Source organism: Lethenteron reissneri, chromosome 52, assembly GCF_015708825.2.
Source record: "Lethenteron reissneri isolate LAM-NWPU_2019-01 chromosome 52, ASM1570882v1, whole genome shotgun sequence".
Classification (NCBI taxonomy): domain Eukaryota; kingdom Metazoa; phylum Chordata; class Hyperoartia; order Petromyzontiformes; family Petromyzontidae; genus Lethenteron; species Lethenteron reissneri.
In genome coordinates this window covers 7746757-7765239 of record NC_083830.1, presented here as the reverse complement: position 1 = coordinate 7765239, position 18483 = coordinate 7746757, and the positions used below count along the sequence as shown (strand labels likewise).

The following is an 18483-nucleotide window of genomic DNA, read 5'->3' as shown; positions in this document are numbered from 1 at the left end:
TTTTCTTAGATTGAATGTATCGATTCATGCCACTTCTCTGTGCGTGAAAAATACCTCCGCGAGTCTCAAGACTCGTTCCCAAGGAGGGCTTTCTCCTGTGCCAAGTTTTCGCAGTCGACGCGGAAATTATTCTCTGCTGCTCTTTGGTTCTTTCGGTAAAGTCACGTAGTTAGAAATAAAAGAAATCACGACGTTTTGATTGCAACACAAGCGATCGAAACGTCGCGATTTATTTTATTTCTACCTACTTGAGTTTACCGAAAGAACCAAAGAGTATGGATTCCTGCAGTCACGAAAGCTTCAAATCAAGATATTCTCTGCTGCGCCCGATGCTTAGGATGCCTGCGATCCCTTAGAGTAATTTTACCGGTGTAATTTTTTAGAAAATTTCGGCGAAATGTCTTTGTACTGATCGCCTTTCGGCGTTCTCTGGTGGTAAGACGAGGCCATAAAAAAGGCCATCTCTGGTGTACGCCAATCAGTTTCAAAGACAATGCGCGTATTATTATCAGAGCATGTTTGTGTTTGCATGTTCACCAAAAGCACGTGTGGTTAACGCAGACATGATTCCTCGCAAACGTTACACCTGTTTGATGTTTGAACATCTTAGGGCCTCTTGGTTTATTGCCAGAAAGGGTGAAATCCATTATTATTTTTCATACTTTTATACTGGCAACAACATCAAAAGAAATGTCACGTGAAATTTAAATGTGTCGTCAAACCCGTCTCAAATCTCGACACGTCAACAAAAAGTGGCAGAGTAAAGCTGCCACATCGCCTGATCAAAGTTCAAAGTTTTATTTATTAGGTATAGCCCTGTGAGCCATTCGGCTCTTGAATCGTGTGCAACCGCAACAAAAAAGAAAAACAAAAACATGAACAAGAAAACATATTAAAGTGACTAAGTGCAAACAGAAAATCCAAGAAAAGACAGCAAAATATTGCAGAAAAATCACCGTACACCAACCCTGTGCAAATATCCCAGTGGGATGCAAGTCAAACAACAACAACCACAAGACAACTTAGATTAAGGCCATCAGTCTAACTCTGTACTACAACAAACAAACATGGCCAAACCAAAAAACGTATCGAAAATCACCAAAATAAAGCCATAAAAGCAATGAAACAGTGGTCATAGGAACTGTGACCGATTTTCACAATAAACGACGTCAACAACATGTACTACCAAACTCTGCAGCCATAGCTGGCTGCATGAGTCACAACAGTAGTAGCCTGATAAAGCTGGTTGTCGTTGTGATCACCAGCGAAACGCCATTAACTCAAATTGTAAATGTTGCGGGTTTAGTCTTCCAACACACAACGGATGTGCTGTCGTAGTAACTAATTTACGTTTTCTTTACGTGACAAACCTGACTAATTGTCTGTGGTTGGGTGGTGGGAGGGTTAAACGACACATTTATATCCACGCCATCTAACCCAAGAAAACCCTTCATCATGGCCAACGCTTCTTGTGTTAGATTAGATTGATGCCGGTTGTAATGACCAGTGAAACTTCGATTTAAAGCTTTCGTGACTGCAGGGATTCATCTTCTTGGTTCTTTCGGTAATCCTGCATAATATGACTTTGAAACCCCCCGCCCACCTCCTACGCATTTCCCATAAATATGCTAAATTCCTCTTGATATGCAAATTATTTTGTCAAGGCGCTCTTCTTCCCCCCTCCAACCCAGCTTAATATACGCTCCAAGCTTGGTGGTGTTTCATTCTTCACCCTGAGGACGGCTGCTTGCGTTGTGGCCGAAACGTCGTGAGAATTATTTATTATGTTTTATTTTTATTGTTTCATTACTTCCCTTCTACGTGACTTTACCGAAAGAACCAAGAAGATGAAGATCAGCGAAACGTCCGTAACTCAACTGTTGAATGTGTGCGTGGATCGCTCTCCGGCAACAACAACAACAACATTGCCCGTGGTGCTGGAGTAGCACCACACAACCTCTGGAACAACCCTCCGCCGAGGCAGCGACGCGACATCGACCCCACCACCGCTTTCACGCCACAACTCAAGACGCGCCTTCTTAGACGCTCGCATACAACAACTATCCCGCACCTCCGATGAGCACGGTGGGGCTACGTGCCGTGCGAAACAAGTTCAATGTATATGCAAGCATGCAACTCACTGCCACAACTTGCGTTTGATTTTTTTTTTAACCGCGTAGAATTGTTTATTTTTATGCCTGTGGGTGTTATTGATGTGAGACGATGGCGCTTTTTGGGTGGGTGGGTTTGTGCCAGGAAGGCGCCACATGCGTCAAGCAAAAAAAAAAAATCGACCCGACTCATAAATTGGCCACGTTTGGTCACCGCGTGACAACTTTCACCCATCGGCTGCGCCGGGTGGTGGAGGGGCGTACGACACAGCCAAAAAAAAAACAAGAAAAAAACCTCCACAATTTTTCTAAAATCAGGCTACACTCTCCTCGCTCGGACACTGGAGCCGTCTCGACACGGAACGGTCTCCCAGACACCCCAACTGCACCGCCACCCTAAGCCCATTTAAGATCCCCACGCTCGCACAAAGACGTGCAGCTGTCAAGAGCTTTCGAGTCGCCACTCCTCGCGAGCCGGCGGCGGGGTCCCAATCTCAGCGCATTCGCTCTCCAAATGTGTGACACAGAGTCATTCGAGCACGTGGTACTGCACGCGTGTCCTTACTCGTCTGGTATGTGCGGGTTTCGATCGATACCCTGGGTACATGCACCGCCGCAAGGAGTGATAATCCACGTGAAAAAAAATAGTAATATCTTTTTTTAATTAAATTATCCAGCACGCCCCCGCCCCATTGCGCTTATATGCCCGTGGCGACTCCGAGTGACGCACCGCCACCCACCCATCCACGTCCGTCCGTCATATTCTTAACTAAAACTAAACTTTTACCAGGCAAGGCCCACTGAGCTATGTAGCTCTTTTTCAGAAGCGACCTGGCTATCAAAAATGACAGCTCAACGAAGCGGCTTTTCATTGTGCGGAAATTTATAGCAGCCAAAAAAATACTCTAAATGCACGTTGATTCTAAATGTGGAAGGGAAAAACCGGCAGGATCCGGAAAAAAATCCACGCGACCACGGGCAAAGTGAACATGCTAAACAAAAACATTTTATTTTACTAAGTTAGACTCACTGACCTGTGTAACAGTTTTTCATAAGCGACCTGGCCACAAATGAAAGCTCAGTAATGCGGCTTATCACATGGGAATTTAGAGCAGCCAAACACTTTAAAACACGTGACGCTGATTCTAAATGTTGCAGGGGGGGAAAACCCGAGGACCCAGAGAAAAATCCACGCGACCACGGGGAGAACACTGCAAACTCCAATAAAGAGTCAGGTCGGGATGGAACCCACGACCTCCTTATCGCAGGCGAGGTAGTTAACATCTCGCCACCAGTGTATTCAGCGAAGCGGCGAGGATGTGCTGTAGGCAACGTGGGGACCAAAATCCCCACGAAACTGAAACGTCAACAGCGCAACACGTTCCGTGTCAATAAACGCTGCGCGTCTGTGCGCGCGTGGCGGCCTCAACAAGAAACAAAATAGGTGACTTTTCGAGCCATGAGCCTTCTTCAGCGCACATGGGTGCATAACCCACGTGAAAAAAGGGTCATTGCCCGAAACGTCCGATTAAATATTTATTTTACCCTTATTTCATATTTACGTGTACTTTGGCACAATTGCCCGAAACGTTGCCTTATTAGGGTTTAAAAAAAAGAATTAAGGCCACAACGCACACGGGCCGTTGTTATCGACACGGAACGCGCAAAAAGTTTTTCAAAATTTTGTTGCTCGTGCTTTGTGCGCCACTGCCAACGCCGCATCGCCAGATCATTTGACATTGGTGGTGGCTGGGCAGGGTGGCTGGACAGGATGGCTGGGCAGGGTGGGTGGGGAGGGTGGGTGGACTGCTCATTCGGCAGGGGAATTCCTCCCCCCCCCGTCTCATCCTCCGGGCAAGGGCCGTGCGGACCAACAACCACCCACGCCGACGCTGCTCGGAGGCCACTTCTTACCGCGGTCTGGTCGATGTGGACTCCTGCACGCACAATCCACCTTCGCCCCTCCCTCGGTGCCGGATTATCCTCGTAGCACAAGTAGCTAACTTAATTTGGAGCTTTCGTGACTGCAGGAATTACTCTTTGGATCTGTGTACCTATGTTTGTTCTCTCTCTATGTATCTCTGTGATATCTGTCTGCTTATATGTCTGTCTATATGTCTCTGGTTCTGTGTTTTATCTCTCTCTCAAATTTAGCATTCTCAGGAAGAACGTAATCAACCAGGTAGGGTGTTGACTGTTATGTTATCCGACTCTCTGTTGTATTACATTACATTTCTAAGTATACTAGATTTGTGTTTTTATTTCATTTATACCTGATGATGATTGCTTGTGTTGCAATCGAAACGTCGTATGCTAGTATTTAATTTATTATTTTATCTTTATACGTGACTTTACCGAAAGAAATAAAGACACAAGTAGCTACATATGCTACAGGCTCTGCACTTTCAAGGGCCCCAAGCTAAATGCTTTCAAGCTCTCAATTCCCATTCAGTGATTCTGCACTTGCTCTATTACTATAGTACTATACCGCCTTCAGCTTTTACAAACCGGGTGTTTAAGGTTAGCGATTTGTCTCATTATCTGGCTGTATAGCAAAATGAAACCATACAATTACTTCACTATGGAAGTAAAAAATTGTGGTTTAATATTTACGTGTTTTTTTTTATTTAGGGCCCCTTTATAAACATACATTACAGGCCCCGCATCATCTTAATCCGGCACTGCCCTCCCTCGCGCAGGCAGAACTCTGGACGCTGGAGACAAAGAGCCCTCCGGCGTCTTCCACCGTTTGTGTGCGTTCCCAAGCCTTGCCCGAAATCTCTGCTCGTCTCATAACCCCCCCACCTCCTCCATTCCCCTCCTCCTCCACCCCCTCCAGCCATTCTCCTCCCCCCTAATTACTCTCCCGGTCTCAACCACCACATCCTGCACGCAAAATAGTATGCAAACTAGGCCTCCAAAAGACGAGCGCTTAATGTTCACCCCCTCGTAGGAGGGTTGGGGGAGGGGGGTGACGAGGCACAATGCTGACACGCAATGTGTTTATTGTGTCGTAGGAATACGTAGAGGTCACGCGGCAGCGACCCGCTTAACCCACGACGCCCGATAATTAGAACCAGCGCGCCCGTAACTGATGTACGGTACAGTAGGAAACTCTTAATTCGAGGGTTCTTCATTTGCGAAAATCGATTATTCGCGATTCGTACGCCGGTTCAAGTTGCACGCATTTTTTCCCCTCTCGAACCATATCGCGACTTGGCAATGCGGCATCACGGCGGGAGGGGTGCTTATTCAGTGGTGGATTGTGGGATCCGCGCGTGCGTGCCTCAGCTATTGTGCATCACGGACGTTGGTTGTAACGTCAGCCCAACGTCGGCAGAGCGTGGGCCCAACATTCCAACGTCAGCCGAATGTGGGCCCAACATTCCAACGTCGGCCCAACGTCGGCCGAGCGTGGGCCCAACATTCCAACGTCAGCCGAATGTGGGCCCAACATTCCAACGTCGGCCCAACGTCGGCCGAGCGTGGGCCCAACATTCCAGCGTCAGCCGAATGTGGGCCCAACATTCCAACGTCGGCCCAACGTCGGCCGAGCGTGGGCCCAACATTCCAACGTCAGCCGAATGTGGGCCCAACATTCCAACGTCGGCCCAACGTCGGCCGAGCGTGGGCCCAACATTCCAACGTCAGCCGAATGTGGGCCCAACATTCCAACGTCGGCCCAACGTCGGCCGAGCGTGGGCCCAACATTCCAGCGTCAGCCGAATGTGGGCCCAACATTCCAACGTCGGCCCAACGTCGGCCGAGCGTGGGCCCAACATTCCAGCGTCAGCCGAATGTGGGCCCAACATTCCAACGTCGGCCCAACGTCGGCCGAGCGTGGGCCCAACATTCCAACGTCAGCCGAATGTGGGCCCAACATTCCAACGTCGGCCCAACGTCGGCCGAGCGTGGGCCCAACATTCCAGCGTCAGCCGAATGTGGGCCCAACATTCCAACGTCGGCCCAACGTCGGCCGAGCGTGGGCCCAACATTCCAACGTCAGCCGAATGTGGGCCCAACATTCCAACGTCGGCCCAACGTCGGCCGAGCGTGGGCCCAACATTCCAGCGTCAGCCGAATGTGGGCCCAACATTCCAACGTCGGCCCAACGTCGGCCGAGCGTGGGCCCAACATTCCAGCGTCAGCCGAACATGGGCCCAACATTCCAGCGTCAGCCGAACGTGGGCCCAACATTCCAACGTCGGCCCAACGTCGGCCGAGCGTGGGCCCAACATTCCAGCGTCAGCCGAACATGGGCCCAACATTCCAGCGTCAGCCGAATGTGGGCCCAACATTCCAACGTCGGCCCAACGTCGGCCGAATGTGGGCCCAACATCCGACGTTTACCAGGGAAGGCCACAGCTCGCACGAGGTAGGGCCGAGTGCGGGTCCCCCACCGCTTCGCTCGCTCACCTGTAGAGGTTCTGCGCGCCCTCGCGAAGCCGTGCCTCCCGAATTATTTGATCGTTGAGCTTCCTCCGCTCCGTCTGCAGCTTGCCACGGCGTGTCATGTAGAACGGATCGCAGCCCTGCAACCACCACACACCGGACGACACGGGGCAGAAAGGTGAACGGAGAAATACGGTCGTGAGTGGAGCAATCGCTGCGAGAGATCGCAAGCCACGTCCCAGGACAGGTGATGTGGCGGTGGGTCAGAAGGGGTCAAAGCTCAAATGTGGGTCAGAGGTCGAATCAGGTCTTGAATCTTCATCGATATCGTCTCTCGGTGGCGAGATGTTAGCTCCCTCGCCTGGAATATAAAAGGTTGTGGGTTCAAGCCCAATGCCTGTATATTTGGAGTTTGCATGTTCACTCTCCCCGTGGCCACGAGGATTTATCTCCAGGTCTTCCAGTTTTTTTTCCCCTCCACATTTATAACATTGTTTAACAAAAAAAAAAATGTGTTCCTGGGTAGTAAGTGTTATTTCCTAATTGCTTATGCCTCACAAGTACAGAAAATGGCTATTATTCCCCACAAACTTTGCTTTTGTGACCAGGACAGTGATATTAAAATTTCAATGAGAAAACGTGTGCATTTGTGTTTTTCGTTCACATAAAGCACTGGTCACAAAAGCTATGTTTGAGGAGAATAATAGCCATTTTGTATACTTTTTAGGCATAAGCAATTAAAAAATAACACTTAGTACCCAGGATCAGAAATCGTGTTACATAGTGATCAACGTGCGTTTCGTGTACTTGGCTGCTTTAAATTTCCACGTAAGCCACTACTTTGTTGAGCTATCATTTGTGGCCGGGTCACTTCTGAAAGAGAGCTATATAGCTTAGTGGGCCTTACCAAGTAAAATAAAAAGTTTAGTTAGTTTAGATTGATTGATCATTATCATCCATTCATAATTGAAAATCGGTGAAATGATCATCATTCACTATAATTAACAATACAGTAAAACCTTGCATTGCGAGCATAATTCGTTCTGGAAACGTGCTTGTAATCCAAAGAACTCGTATATCAGTTGTGATCACGTGACGCTCGGCAGACAAAGCGTATGCACGTACTACTCGTATTGCAAGACCTCGCTCGTTTATCAAATTCATATTTATTTAAAATGTTTGCTCGTCTTGCAAAACACTCGCAGACCAAGTTACTTGCAATACAAGGTTTTACTGTATTCATCTTTGTTATATCATCATCGCCCTTCCCCCATCACCGTGTCCCATGCGGGTTCGGCCGAGTGCCGTCCACACTTCGAGGGAGAGGTCAAGGCCACCGCCACGGGACCTCTGCTGCTGGGTCAGCGATGACGGGTGCTGGTTTTTTTGTTGGTACAGTAAATTGTTCAGACGCAACGCTTTGCTGCCGACGTCTGCCGGCCGAGTCGCCCCTTGAAAAAAACAAGAACTTCACAGGCTCAATGGGGCTTCACCTTGGGAAGGGAGGGGGGGGGGAAGTACGCCCCCGATTCTGCCGACACTCTCCCACCGAATGAAAGTTCGTGACAATTTTATTCAAAGGCCATCACCGGTCCGTCAATCCACTGCTGGATTAGTGCCCCCCCCTCCCAACCCACGCCCTGGATGGGTGGCGGCTGTTATTGTTGACCATACTTCACCACGCTGCTGCCGAGTGCGGGTTGGGCTGAAGGTGGGGAGGCATGGACGTGAGAGAACGATAAAAGTGCTACTGCACTGTCCTCCGCGTAGGCCCGAAGCCTATAACATATGTTGTATGGATGGACGGTCACACATCCAGGCATTATCTGGGCACAAATCCCTGCTTGGCTTGTGAGATGACATTTACTTTGATACAATCGCCTCATTGTGTACATTTCAGCTCTCAGAATCGCTGAGGAAGCACAGACTCACGAGAAGGCAGTGGCAGGAACAAGGCCGTGATAGGGCCGGCTCAACCAACAATGTCCCCAGGCTCTGCAGACCTCTATATATTAAGTTGTTTCCAGCCCACTTCGGCAATTGTTTTTTGCTGTGGTTGTCCCACCTGATGACAGACGCTTGTGTTGCGCCCGAAACGTCGTGATTTAATATATTTTATTTTATACCCATGTGACTTTACCAAAAGAACCAAAGGGTATATGGATCCCTGCAGTCACGAAAACTTCAAAACTAGATTGTTTCCAGCCAAATAATGACGCGCGCATGTATACGTGTGGGACGAAACCGGAGCGCCGGGAGAAAACGCACACGCGCAAGGGGGCAACGCTCTATCCCCGTGCAGAGAAGGAACCGTTGATGTTAAGACCGCACTTTGCCGGAAAGCCATCTCCCGGTCATCCCAGGGTCCATGGCTTCTACTCGACGCCCAGGGGGAAGGAAGGGAGTTAAACAGGAGGAGAAGACGCAAACTCCTGCGCCGCCGCCACCGCCGCCCAATCGGACGAGACCGGCTGCATTCCATGCGATTTGGTCACAGACCCCCCCACCACCCCCACCTCGATCAATATATTGAGCAATTCATATCCTGGTGTGAACCCCCTCACAAAACTTGCGGTGGTTGACAAAATCAAAATCGGGGACATCATGTCGACCAACTCGCACGAGTGGACTCGGGCCAGGAGGACGTCATGGCTCGGAGGGATGACGATGGCCGATGGGACAAGACTGGTGTGTGGGAACCGCAGTCTAAACCAAAACTAAACTATTAATTTTCGATTTAAAGCTTTCGTGACTGCAGGGATTCATCTTCTTGGTTCTTTCGGTAAAGTCACGTAGAAGGGAAATAATAAAATAATAAAAATAAAACATAATAAAATAAAATTCTCACTGTACTGTATTGTAGTGAGAATTGTATGTTTTTATGTTTTATTTTTTTATTATTTCCCTTCTACGTGACTTTACCGAAAAAACCAAGAAGATAAACTATTATTCTAAACTTTTTTTATTTTATCAAATAAGGCTCACTGAGCTACGTAAACATGTTTTTCTCTGAAGCTGGCTATCGCAAATGATAGCCCAACAGAAGTGGCTTTTCATCATGTCGAAATTGATATCAGCCAAATACTCTCAAGGCACATTGTTGATTCTAAAACGTGGAGAGGAATAACTGGAGGGCCCGGAGAAGAACAAGTATAACCCGTAAAAACAAAGTTTTTCACTATAAATCCTTTATATGCGTGGCGGCTAGAGTCCTCTCGTCCTCTGGCTTGAGATGGCTGCCACCTATGGGTCAGATGATTGTCTGCCAGTATTAAGCAATTGGTAATTAAATATTTAATTTGTTTTCCCTAAACAGTGTAAAATTTTGGAAAAATGTTTTTTCACGAACATTAATTGTCTCGCACAACGAGTCTGTGTGCAAAATGTCAGCTCGATTGGATCACGTGAAGTGGGTTAAAAAACGACCGAAAGATTTGCACAGAAGCAAGCAAGCAAGCACGCAAGCATGCAAGCAAGAAAGCAAGCGAACTTAATATAAAGGATTTAAAAATCCACACGACCACGGGTTGAGAGACACCACCAACTCCGAATATGCCGGCGTCGTCGTCAGGGTCGGGATCGAAACCACGGCCCTCCTGTAAACCAGGCGAGGGAGTTAACATCGCACCGCCGCTTCACAGGAGGCGGAAGGATGATATCGGCCTACGGCGTGCGCAGGGCAGGCCTTCATCTAGCAGTGGACAGATCATGGATGATAATTTGTGAACGGTTTCTCTCTGCTATTTGCCGCGCTTTCAATTGGTGTCCAGCTGTTTTTTTTCTTGAAAGTAAGACTTCAAGGTGCGATTTTATGATGAGGGGGCATTACTTATTTATTAACACTCTACGGAGATTGAAATCTGTAAATGAGGAATCCCATCACAACAGAAACACGAAGATCCCCCATATAGCGTAACAGATTGATGGGACAAGTGCTGTTAGCGAGCACATATGAAGGCCAGAACGGCACAAGAGGGACTGAGTAGTCAGCACCACGCCCAGCCGCCTTTGTCTCCCTGCACCAGGTACTAATTTGAGGTTGAGTCAACCTAGGGGAAGCCCAGGACCGGTACAGACAATCGTCACTGGTGAGTGGGAATCGAACTCGGGTCGTCGGGTTCGTAGCGCAGCAATGCTAACCGCTACACCACCGCCCCCCCCCCCAACAAAGATAAAAGATCCCCCGTATAGCCTTAACAGACTGTTGGGGCAAGTACTGTTAGCGAGCACCTATGAAGGCCGGCACGGCACACGAGGGGGTGGGTGGCCAACACCACGCCCGGCCGCCTTTGTCTCCCTCCTGGCGATGTTTACACATCGCACCAGGTACTCATTTGAGGCTGAGTCGACCTAGGGGAGGCCCAGGACGGGTTCAGATAATCGTCACTGATGTTGGCCGTGAGAGGGAATCGAACCCGGGCGGCCAGGTTTGTAGCGCAGCGTGCTAACCGCTACACCACCGCTCCCCACACAGACACACACAGACACACACACAGTACACACACCCACACAGGTGTGCAGCAGCAGCTTCACATACAAGAGGTCTCGGCCTTATCCAGGACGTGGCGCCCATTCTGTCACTTGAGAGCCACCGGACTCACGGCGTCAGATAACAATATTTACTTGTACCGGAGGAATCCGATCAGCGACGAAGCTCTCTCTCACAGGACGTCAAGAAAGTTGCGGCCACCCCAACAACAGGCGGCCGGAGGTAGACAGGCACACAACCCGCAGACCGGGCTTCGTCCTCACTGGGACTCATCGGTGTGGTGCAGTCATCAATGTGGCCACCCCCAACAACAGGCGGCGGGAGGGAGACGGGCACACAACCCGTAGACCGGCTTCGTCCTCACTGGGACTCATCGGTGTGGTGCAGTCATCAATGTGGCCACCCCCAACAACAGGCGGCGGGAGGGAGACGGGCACACAACCCGTAGACCGGCTTTGTCCTCACTGGGACTCATCCGTGTGGTGCAGTCATCAATGTGGCCACCCCAACAACAGGCGGCGGGGGAGACGGGCACACAACCCGTAGACCAGCTTCGTCCTCACTGGGACTCATCGGTGTGGTGCAGTCATCAATGTGGCCACCCCAACAACAGGCGGCGGGGGAGAGACGGGCACACAACCCGTAGACCGGGCTTTGTCCTCACTGGGACTCATCGGTGTGGTGCAGTCATCAATGTGGCCACCCCCAACAACAGGCGGCGGGAGGGAGACGGGCACACAACCCGTAGACCGGCTTTGTCCTCACTGGGACTCATCCGTGTGGTGCAGTCATCAATGTGGCCACCCCAACAACAGGCGGCGGGGGAGAGACGGGCACACAACCCGTAGACCGGGCTTTGTCCTCACTGGGACTCATCGGTGTGGTGCAGTCATCAATGTGGCCACCCCCAACAACAGGCGGCGGGAGGGAGACGGGCACACAACCCGTAGACCGGCTTTGTCCTCACTGGGACTCATCCGTGTGGTGCAGTCATCAATGTGGCCACCCCAACAACAGGCGGCGGGGGAGACGGGCACACAACCCGTAGACCAGCTTCGTCCTCACTGGGACTCATCGGTGTGGTGCAGTCATCAATGTGGCCACCCCAACAACAGGCGGCGGGGGAGAGACGGGCACACAACCCGTAGACCGGGCTTTGTCCTCACTGGGACTCATCGGTGTGGTGCAGTCATCAATGTGGCCACCCCAACAACAGGCGGCGGGGGAGACGGGCACACAACCTGTAGACCCGGCTTCGTCCTCACTGGGACTCATCGGTGTGGTGCAGTCACCAATGTGGCCACCCCAACAACAGGCGGCGGGGGAGACGGGCACACAACTCGTAGACGGGCTTCCTCCTCACTGGGACTCATCCGTGTGGTGCAGTCATCAATGTGGCCACCCCAACAACAGGCGGCGGGGGAGACGGGCACACAACCTGTAGACCCGGCTTCGTCCTCACTGGGACTCATCGGTGTGGTGCAGTCACCAATGTGGCCACCCCAACAACAGGCGGCGGGGGAGACGGGCACACAACTCGTAGACGGGCTTCCTCCTCACTGGGACTCATCCGTGTGGTGCAGTCACCAATGTGGCCACCCCAACAACAGCCGGCGGGGGAGACGGGCACACAACCCGCAGACCGGGTTTCCTCCTCACTGGGTCTCATCAGTGTGGTGCAGTCATCAATGTTCGCTGCTGCCGTATGTGCCTGGGAGTCCTCTCACCCCCCACCTTGCCCTGTTGTTGAGTGAACGCCCCCCCCTGCCACCCTCCCTGACCACCTCTTGGCTTCTTTTGGAGCTGGTGGTGTCAGTGACACTGCGAGTTTGCGCGCACGCAATACTGCACCACGGTGGAGTCCATTTCTTCTACGAGATAGAAAAAAGTGCCGACTACCCCGGGAACGACAATCAAGGGTTCAGCGGATCGAGCAAACAGTGGTGGTTGAAGGGCAAACATTATAAAATGCCTTCGCTATCACAGAGCCAATAACCACCAGTAACACCGCTGACCACACGAAGTGCAAGTTGATTGTCCCGGCGATGTCCAGATCCACCCGTGACGCGCCCGACCTTCGGACCGGTGGGTGGCTACGCCGTTCGCACGACGGCCGCATCCAAGCGATGCAGTGGCGTGGAAGCAGCAGCCAGGGTGGGTGGATCACCGCACAAAATGTTGTGAACGACAGTGCGGACTGATCTCCACCTGTTCCATATGTACGGGTTGTTGCCGCCCACCGCCCCCTACCTTGCACGCGTGGGTTTTAAACTAAAACTATTCAAACTATTTATATTTTACCCGGTAAGGCCCACGGAGATGTATAGTTCCTTTTCAGAAGTGACCTGGCTTTCGCAAACTATCGCTCAACGAAGGAGCGTATCACGTCGAAATTTATAGCAGCCAAATACTCTAAACGCACGTGGATTCTAAATGGAGGGAAAAACCGAGGACCCCCTGAGAAATATCCACGCGACCACGGGGAGGGAGACACTCAAACTCCAAATATACAGCAGCAGGCGTCAGGGTCGGAATCGGAATAGACCCCACGACCTCCTGTAGACAGGACGAGGTAGTTAACATCTTGCCACCATCTCCGGGTGCTCCGGTTTCCTCCCACACGTTTTTACCCTACGCTCTTTAATTGGCCGATAGCATCGAGGACCGCAGAGGCTTGGGAAATTATTGGCACCAGCTCACCACCTGGCTGGTCTCTGTCTACGCTTCATCACGTGCCTCGGATTCGATCCGTCTTCGGCCGAGCGAGCGACTTAACGTTTGTGGCGGCGGCACATGACGACACTAAACGATCATTAATTATTATTAATCTCGCAAGCCAAGCAGGGGTTAGGCCTGGGTGAGCGCTGGATGGGCAAACGCCACGCGCGGCGGGTTGCTACGGGCTGCTGGCGGGGCGAGGCGCGGCGCGGCAAGCCGGCGCGGTCTCGCGCCGCTGCTCGACGCCTTTGTCGAAGCCGCATTGGCCGGCGTTGGTGGTGACGTTTGGCAAAAACAAACCGCCCACGTTCCCACAATCCACACGGCATGAGGGAGGACCCTCAATCAGCAACGGTGGATTGGTATACTGGACATGGTGGTGAGGAGATGTCAACTACCTCGCCTGGTATACAGGAGGTCGTGGGTTCGATCCCAACCCTGACGCCTGCTGCTGTATATTTGAAGTTTGCGTGTCTCTCTCTCTCCGTGATCGTATGGATGTTTCTCCGGGTCCTCTGGTTTTTCCCGTTCACACTTAGAATTGAAGTCACGCGTTTCGAGTATTTGGCTGCTACAAATTTGATGATAAGCCACTTCTCGATGGGCTATAATGTGGTAAGCAGGGTGCTTCTGAAAAAAATATATATAGCTTAGTGGGCCCTTACTTTGCAAAATAAAAAAGTAGTATAGTATCCTTGAAACTACTAGACATCTCTTCTTGGTTCTTTCGGTAATGTCACGTAGAAGGGAAATAATACAAATAAAACATAATAAAATAATATTTTGTTTTATTTTGATTATTTTATTATTTCCCTTCTACGTGACTTTACCGAAAGAACCAAGAAGATGAATCCCTGCAGTCACGAAAGCTTTAAATCGATACTAGACATCTGTTTAAAAAGAGCTTCAAAGCTCAGCTCATCAGATTACTCCAGTATAACTAAATGTTCCGATTCCGACCAAAAGTGCTGCGCTGGCACTGCTTATCGTAACGGCGTGGCTTGAAGACTGCCAAGAGCACACGCACCCACGCTGCCCATCGTCTACTTCGAGATATTCTTGGGGCGTTTTGGGGTCATTTGTGGAGGTCACGTCAATGCAATGTCCAAAGTCCCAATTTAGCTCAGGGGTCAGGGCCCACGTGGGCCAAACGAGGCCCGTTGCCCACGTGGCCCGCAAACTGTTATATTTATTTCGATTTAAAGCTTTCGTGACTGCAGGGATTCATCTTCTTGGTTCTTTCGCTAAAGTCACGTAGAAGGGAAGTAATAAAATAATAAAAATAAAACAATAAAATTAAATAATTCTCACGACGTTTCGGCTACAACGCAAGCAGCCGTCATTCTTCACCTGAAGACGGCTGCTTGCGTTGTAGCCGAAACGTCGTGAGAATTATTTAATTTTATTATGTTTTATTTTTATTATTTTATTACTTCCCTTCTACGTGACTTTACCGAAAGAACCAAGAAGATGTTATATTTATGTTTATCGGTCACTGGGAGCATCATAGCCACACTGATCGGGTACTAGAGGTGGGGATGGGGCGGGTGGAATGCGATCGATGCCTTTGCCCACAACAGCGCGTGTGCTTGTGATTTTACGACACCGCAGCCACTTCTGTCGCTGCGAGCCCCGATTATTTTTCGCGCTGTGATTGGAAAGCCCGAGAGGCGCTCGCGCGGCTGCCCGCTAACAGGTACTTCAAAGTCCGATTCGGCCTTCGGTCAGGAAGCAAAGTAGATTAAAAGAGACAACGAGTCTCCTTCACAGCAACGCCTCGCCACAGGAGAAACAAAAAACACAAAACGCATTTCCGTCCCACACAACACATGGCCCTCCCTCCCCTCCCCCCTTGGGGCCTGTGGGATTAAACCCCACGGGCGGTAAGCAGCACCAAGCAACTCCGATCTCGCCACTGGCTCACGGTGATGACACCACATTTACATCCCCCCCCCCCCCTCGCCCCCTCTATTGAAGACAGAAACAGAGGTAGGATTTCTGGCCGTCGCCTGATGAGGCCGGTCGCAATTACCGGCGAAAACGTCGTGCTCCAATTGTTACATGTTGGGTGGGTTCTCTCTCCAACACACAACGGCGTGTGCTCAACTAGCAAGCCATTAGCACGCGTTTTTGTTAACGTGACGAAATCTTACCGATTGGCCGTGTCAACCCGCCACGTTTATATACTTACACGACCTAGCCCCCAAAGTAAACTCTGTTTCCAACAACAACTCCGACGACGATTGCATGGGGCAGGGGGTCTGGGGGGAGGGGTTTGGGGAGGGGAGTTCGGGGGGGGGGGGATTGCGTCAAACTGGTGGGACCCCCCCCCCGCCGCTCCCCGTGTCTTACGGAGGAAGGGTCCCTGCCGTTGGTATCGGCCGAGCAGCTCGCCGCCAAATCGATCCTCCGGGGCGCCGCCCGACTCTGCTGATGGGACCCAAGTGGCGATTCGAGGCCGGTCCCCCTCCCGCGCCCCCCTTCACCTGAAGACGATTGTGTTCTATCTACGTGGCTTGACCGAAAGACCAAAAGAATCCGAATTCCCGCGGTCACGAAAGCTTTCAGTCAAGATAGCTAACAAATTAAGAAAATGGCACCCCATAAAAACGGAAAAGTAAAAAAACGACGACGGCGAGAACAAAGCGCGAGGTCGCAACCACGAAACGAGTCGCCCTCGGTCACCACCATCCACCCCCTCCAGGCCACAAATCCAAACTCACGCGACGACGACGAATTTTATTTTAGCTTCCCCACCCCGCCGCCACCTCGGCTTTTAGATGGCCTTGGGCTCGAGGGGGGCCGTAAACGATGGGGGGGGTGGTGTTACGACGGCGACTGCTCGTAAAAAAATCTCGCGCGTGCGTCTAGTGTACCGCCAGATTTAGAGAGACGCTCGCGTTTTGGACTTTAACACGGAGGCCAGGGCAGAGTTCTACGGCGGCAGATCTTTAGCTAGCGGCCACATCGCGGGGGGAAGGCGATTAAAGAGAGAGGAGTATGTAACGCGCGGGGCAACGGAACGGGAAGGCGGAGGAGAAGGGATAGGGATTTGATCAATGGGAGCGAAGGGGTCCAGGAGAGATGAGGAGAGGGGAGGAGGAAGAGGCTACACCAGGGCCTCGACGCTTGATGCACGGAGCGGAGTCTGTTTTCAAAGGGGGCGGGGAGTGGGGGGGGGGCACAGAAGCCACGTGGTTTACGGGAGGCTCGTGCTGACTTTAGACATATCATCTATGGGACCTTTTTGCCAGTATCAAAATGATGAAAACAATAACAGGCGTTTACCCTTTCTGGTAATAAAACAGGTGATAAGATGTTCGAACTCCAAACAGACACCTATTACGAGGCATCACGTCTGCAGTAACCACACATACTTGTGGCGAGACACGCAAACAAACGTGCTCCAATAATAAGTGTCTTGTAACAAGCTATCGATTTGGTGATTGAACATCTTAAAACCTCCTGTTTTTTTTTATATATTTCCGGAAAGGGTAACGCCTATTGTTCTACTCTTTGGTTCTTTCGGTAAAGTCACGTAGGTAGACAAATAAAATAAAAATTAATATATCACGACGTTTCGATCGCAATGGGACTGCTGAACCAGCGAGAGAGCTGTTACAACGATGAGGTTCATCTTCTTGGTTCTTTCGGTAAAGTCACGTAGAAGGGAAATAATAAAATAATAAAAATAAAACATATTAAAATAATTCTCACGACGTTTCGGCCACAACGCAAGCAGCCGTCCTCGGGTGAAGAACAGGTCTTTCAGACGCTGTCCAGATAACCGCTTCTGAATTCATTGAATTCATTCAGACGCTGTTTTTCCGACAGACCTGTTCTTCACCTGAGGACGGCTGCTTGCGTTGTGGCGGAAACGTCGTGAGATTTGTATTTTATTATGTTTTATTTTTATTATTTTATTATTCCCATTCTACGTGACTTTACCGAAAGAACCAAGAAGATGAATCCCTGCAGTCACGAAAGCTTTAAATCGAAATTTAACGAGGAGGTTATTTACGTGGCGATGGGCAAGCAAGCAGGGTCCAGGCTGGAAAGGAATTCAATCCCCGGACACAAGCACGTCAGTTGCATTAATTGTTATATTTTCACAATTTTGATACCTGTAAAAATATCCCGTAGATACAACCGTTCAATCCGAGATATTACTACTCTGACGCTTGCATCGCCTCTGTGCCGTTCGCCTTGTTGGCCTTTTCTCCGCTCCATCGCCAGAACGCCGCTTGTCGTGACTTTCGATGCACGACCATTCTCACTCGGGGCGCGCGGTTGGAACGAAATGCGAGACGGTCCCAACCCTCCCCCCCCCTCCATCAAATTCCCCTTTTCCTCCTCCTCCGTCGTAGTAGTAAAAACCACCACGGCCGCCAGCGTTTAGGGGGTTGCCACCCGTCCTGTCCTTGCCCCAGGATCGTCCCCGACGAGGCGGCAGCTGCCATCCTCGACAAATGTCAGCCTGAAGAATGTTGGGATACAAGCCAATTGGGTAATGACAAAGACCCACCCCTGTATAGCCTCGGCAGACTTTTGGGGGCAAGTGTTGTTAGCGAGCACCTATTAAGGCCGCGGGTGGTCGGGGTGGCCGGCGCCACGCCCGGCCGCCTTTGTCTCCCGAGTGCCGATGTTTACACACCGCACCAGGTACTCCATTTGAGGCCGAGTCGACCTAGGAGGTGGCCCAGGACCGGTACAGATAAGCGTCACTGGTGAGTTGGAAATCGGACTCGAGTCGGGTTCGTAGCGCAACAACGC

General features: G+C 50.8%; 1 protein-coding gene across 2 annotated transcripts in view; it reads right to left on the bottom strand.

Moving 5' to 3' along the window:
- Window positions 1-18483, bottom strand: part of LOC133355799 (rhophilin-2-like) — a 66027-nt gene that overhangs the window by 44983 nt on the left and 2561 nt on the right. For both annotated transcript variants that reach the window (XM_061573168.1, XM_061573170.1), the window contains exon 2: window positions 6528-6643. In XM_061573168.1, coding sequence (XP_061429152.1) covers window positions 6528-6643 — 116 coding nt within the window. The remainder of the gene's footprint in view (window positions 1-6527; window positions 6644-18483) is intronic.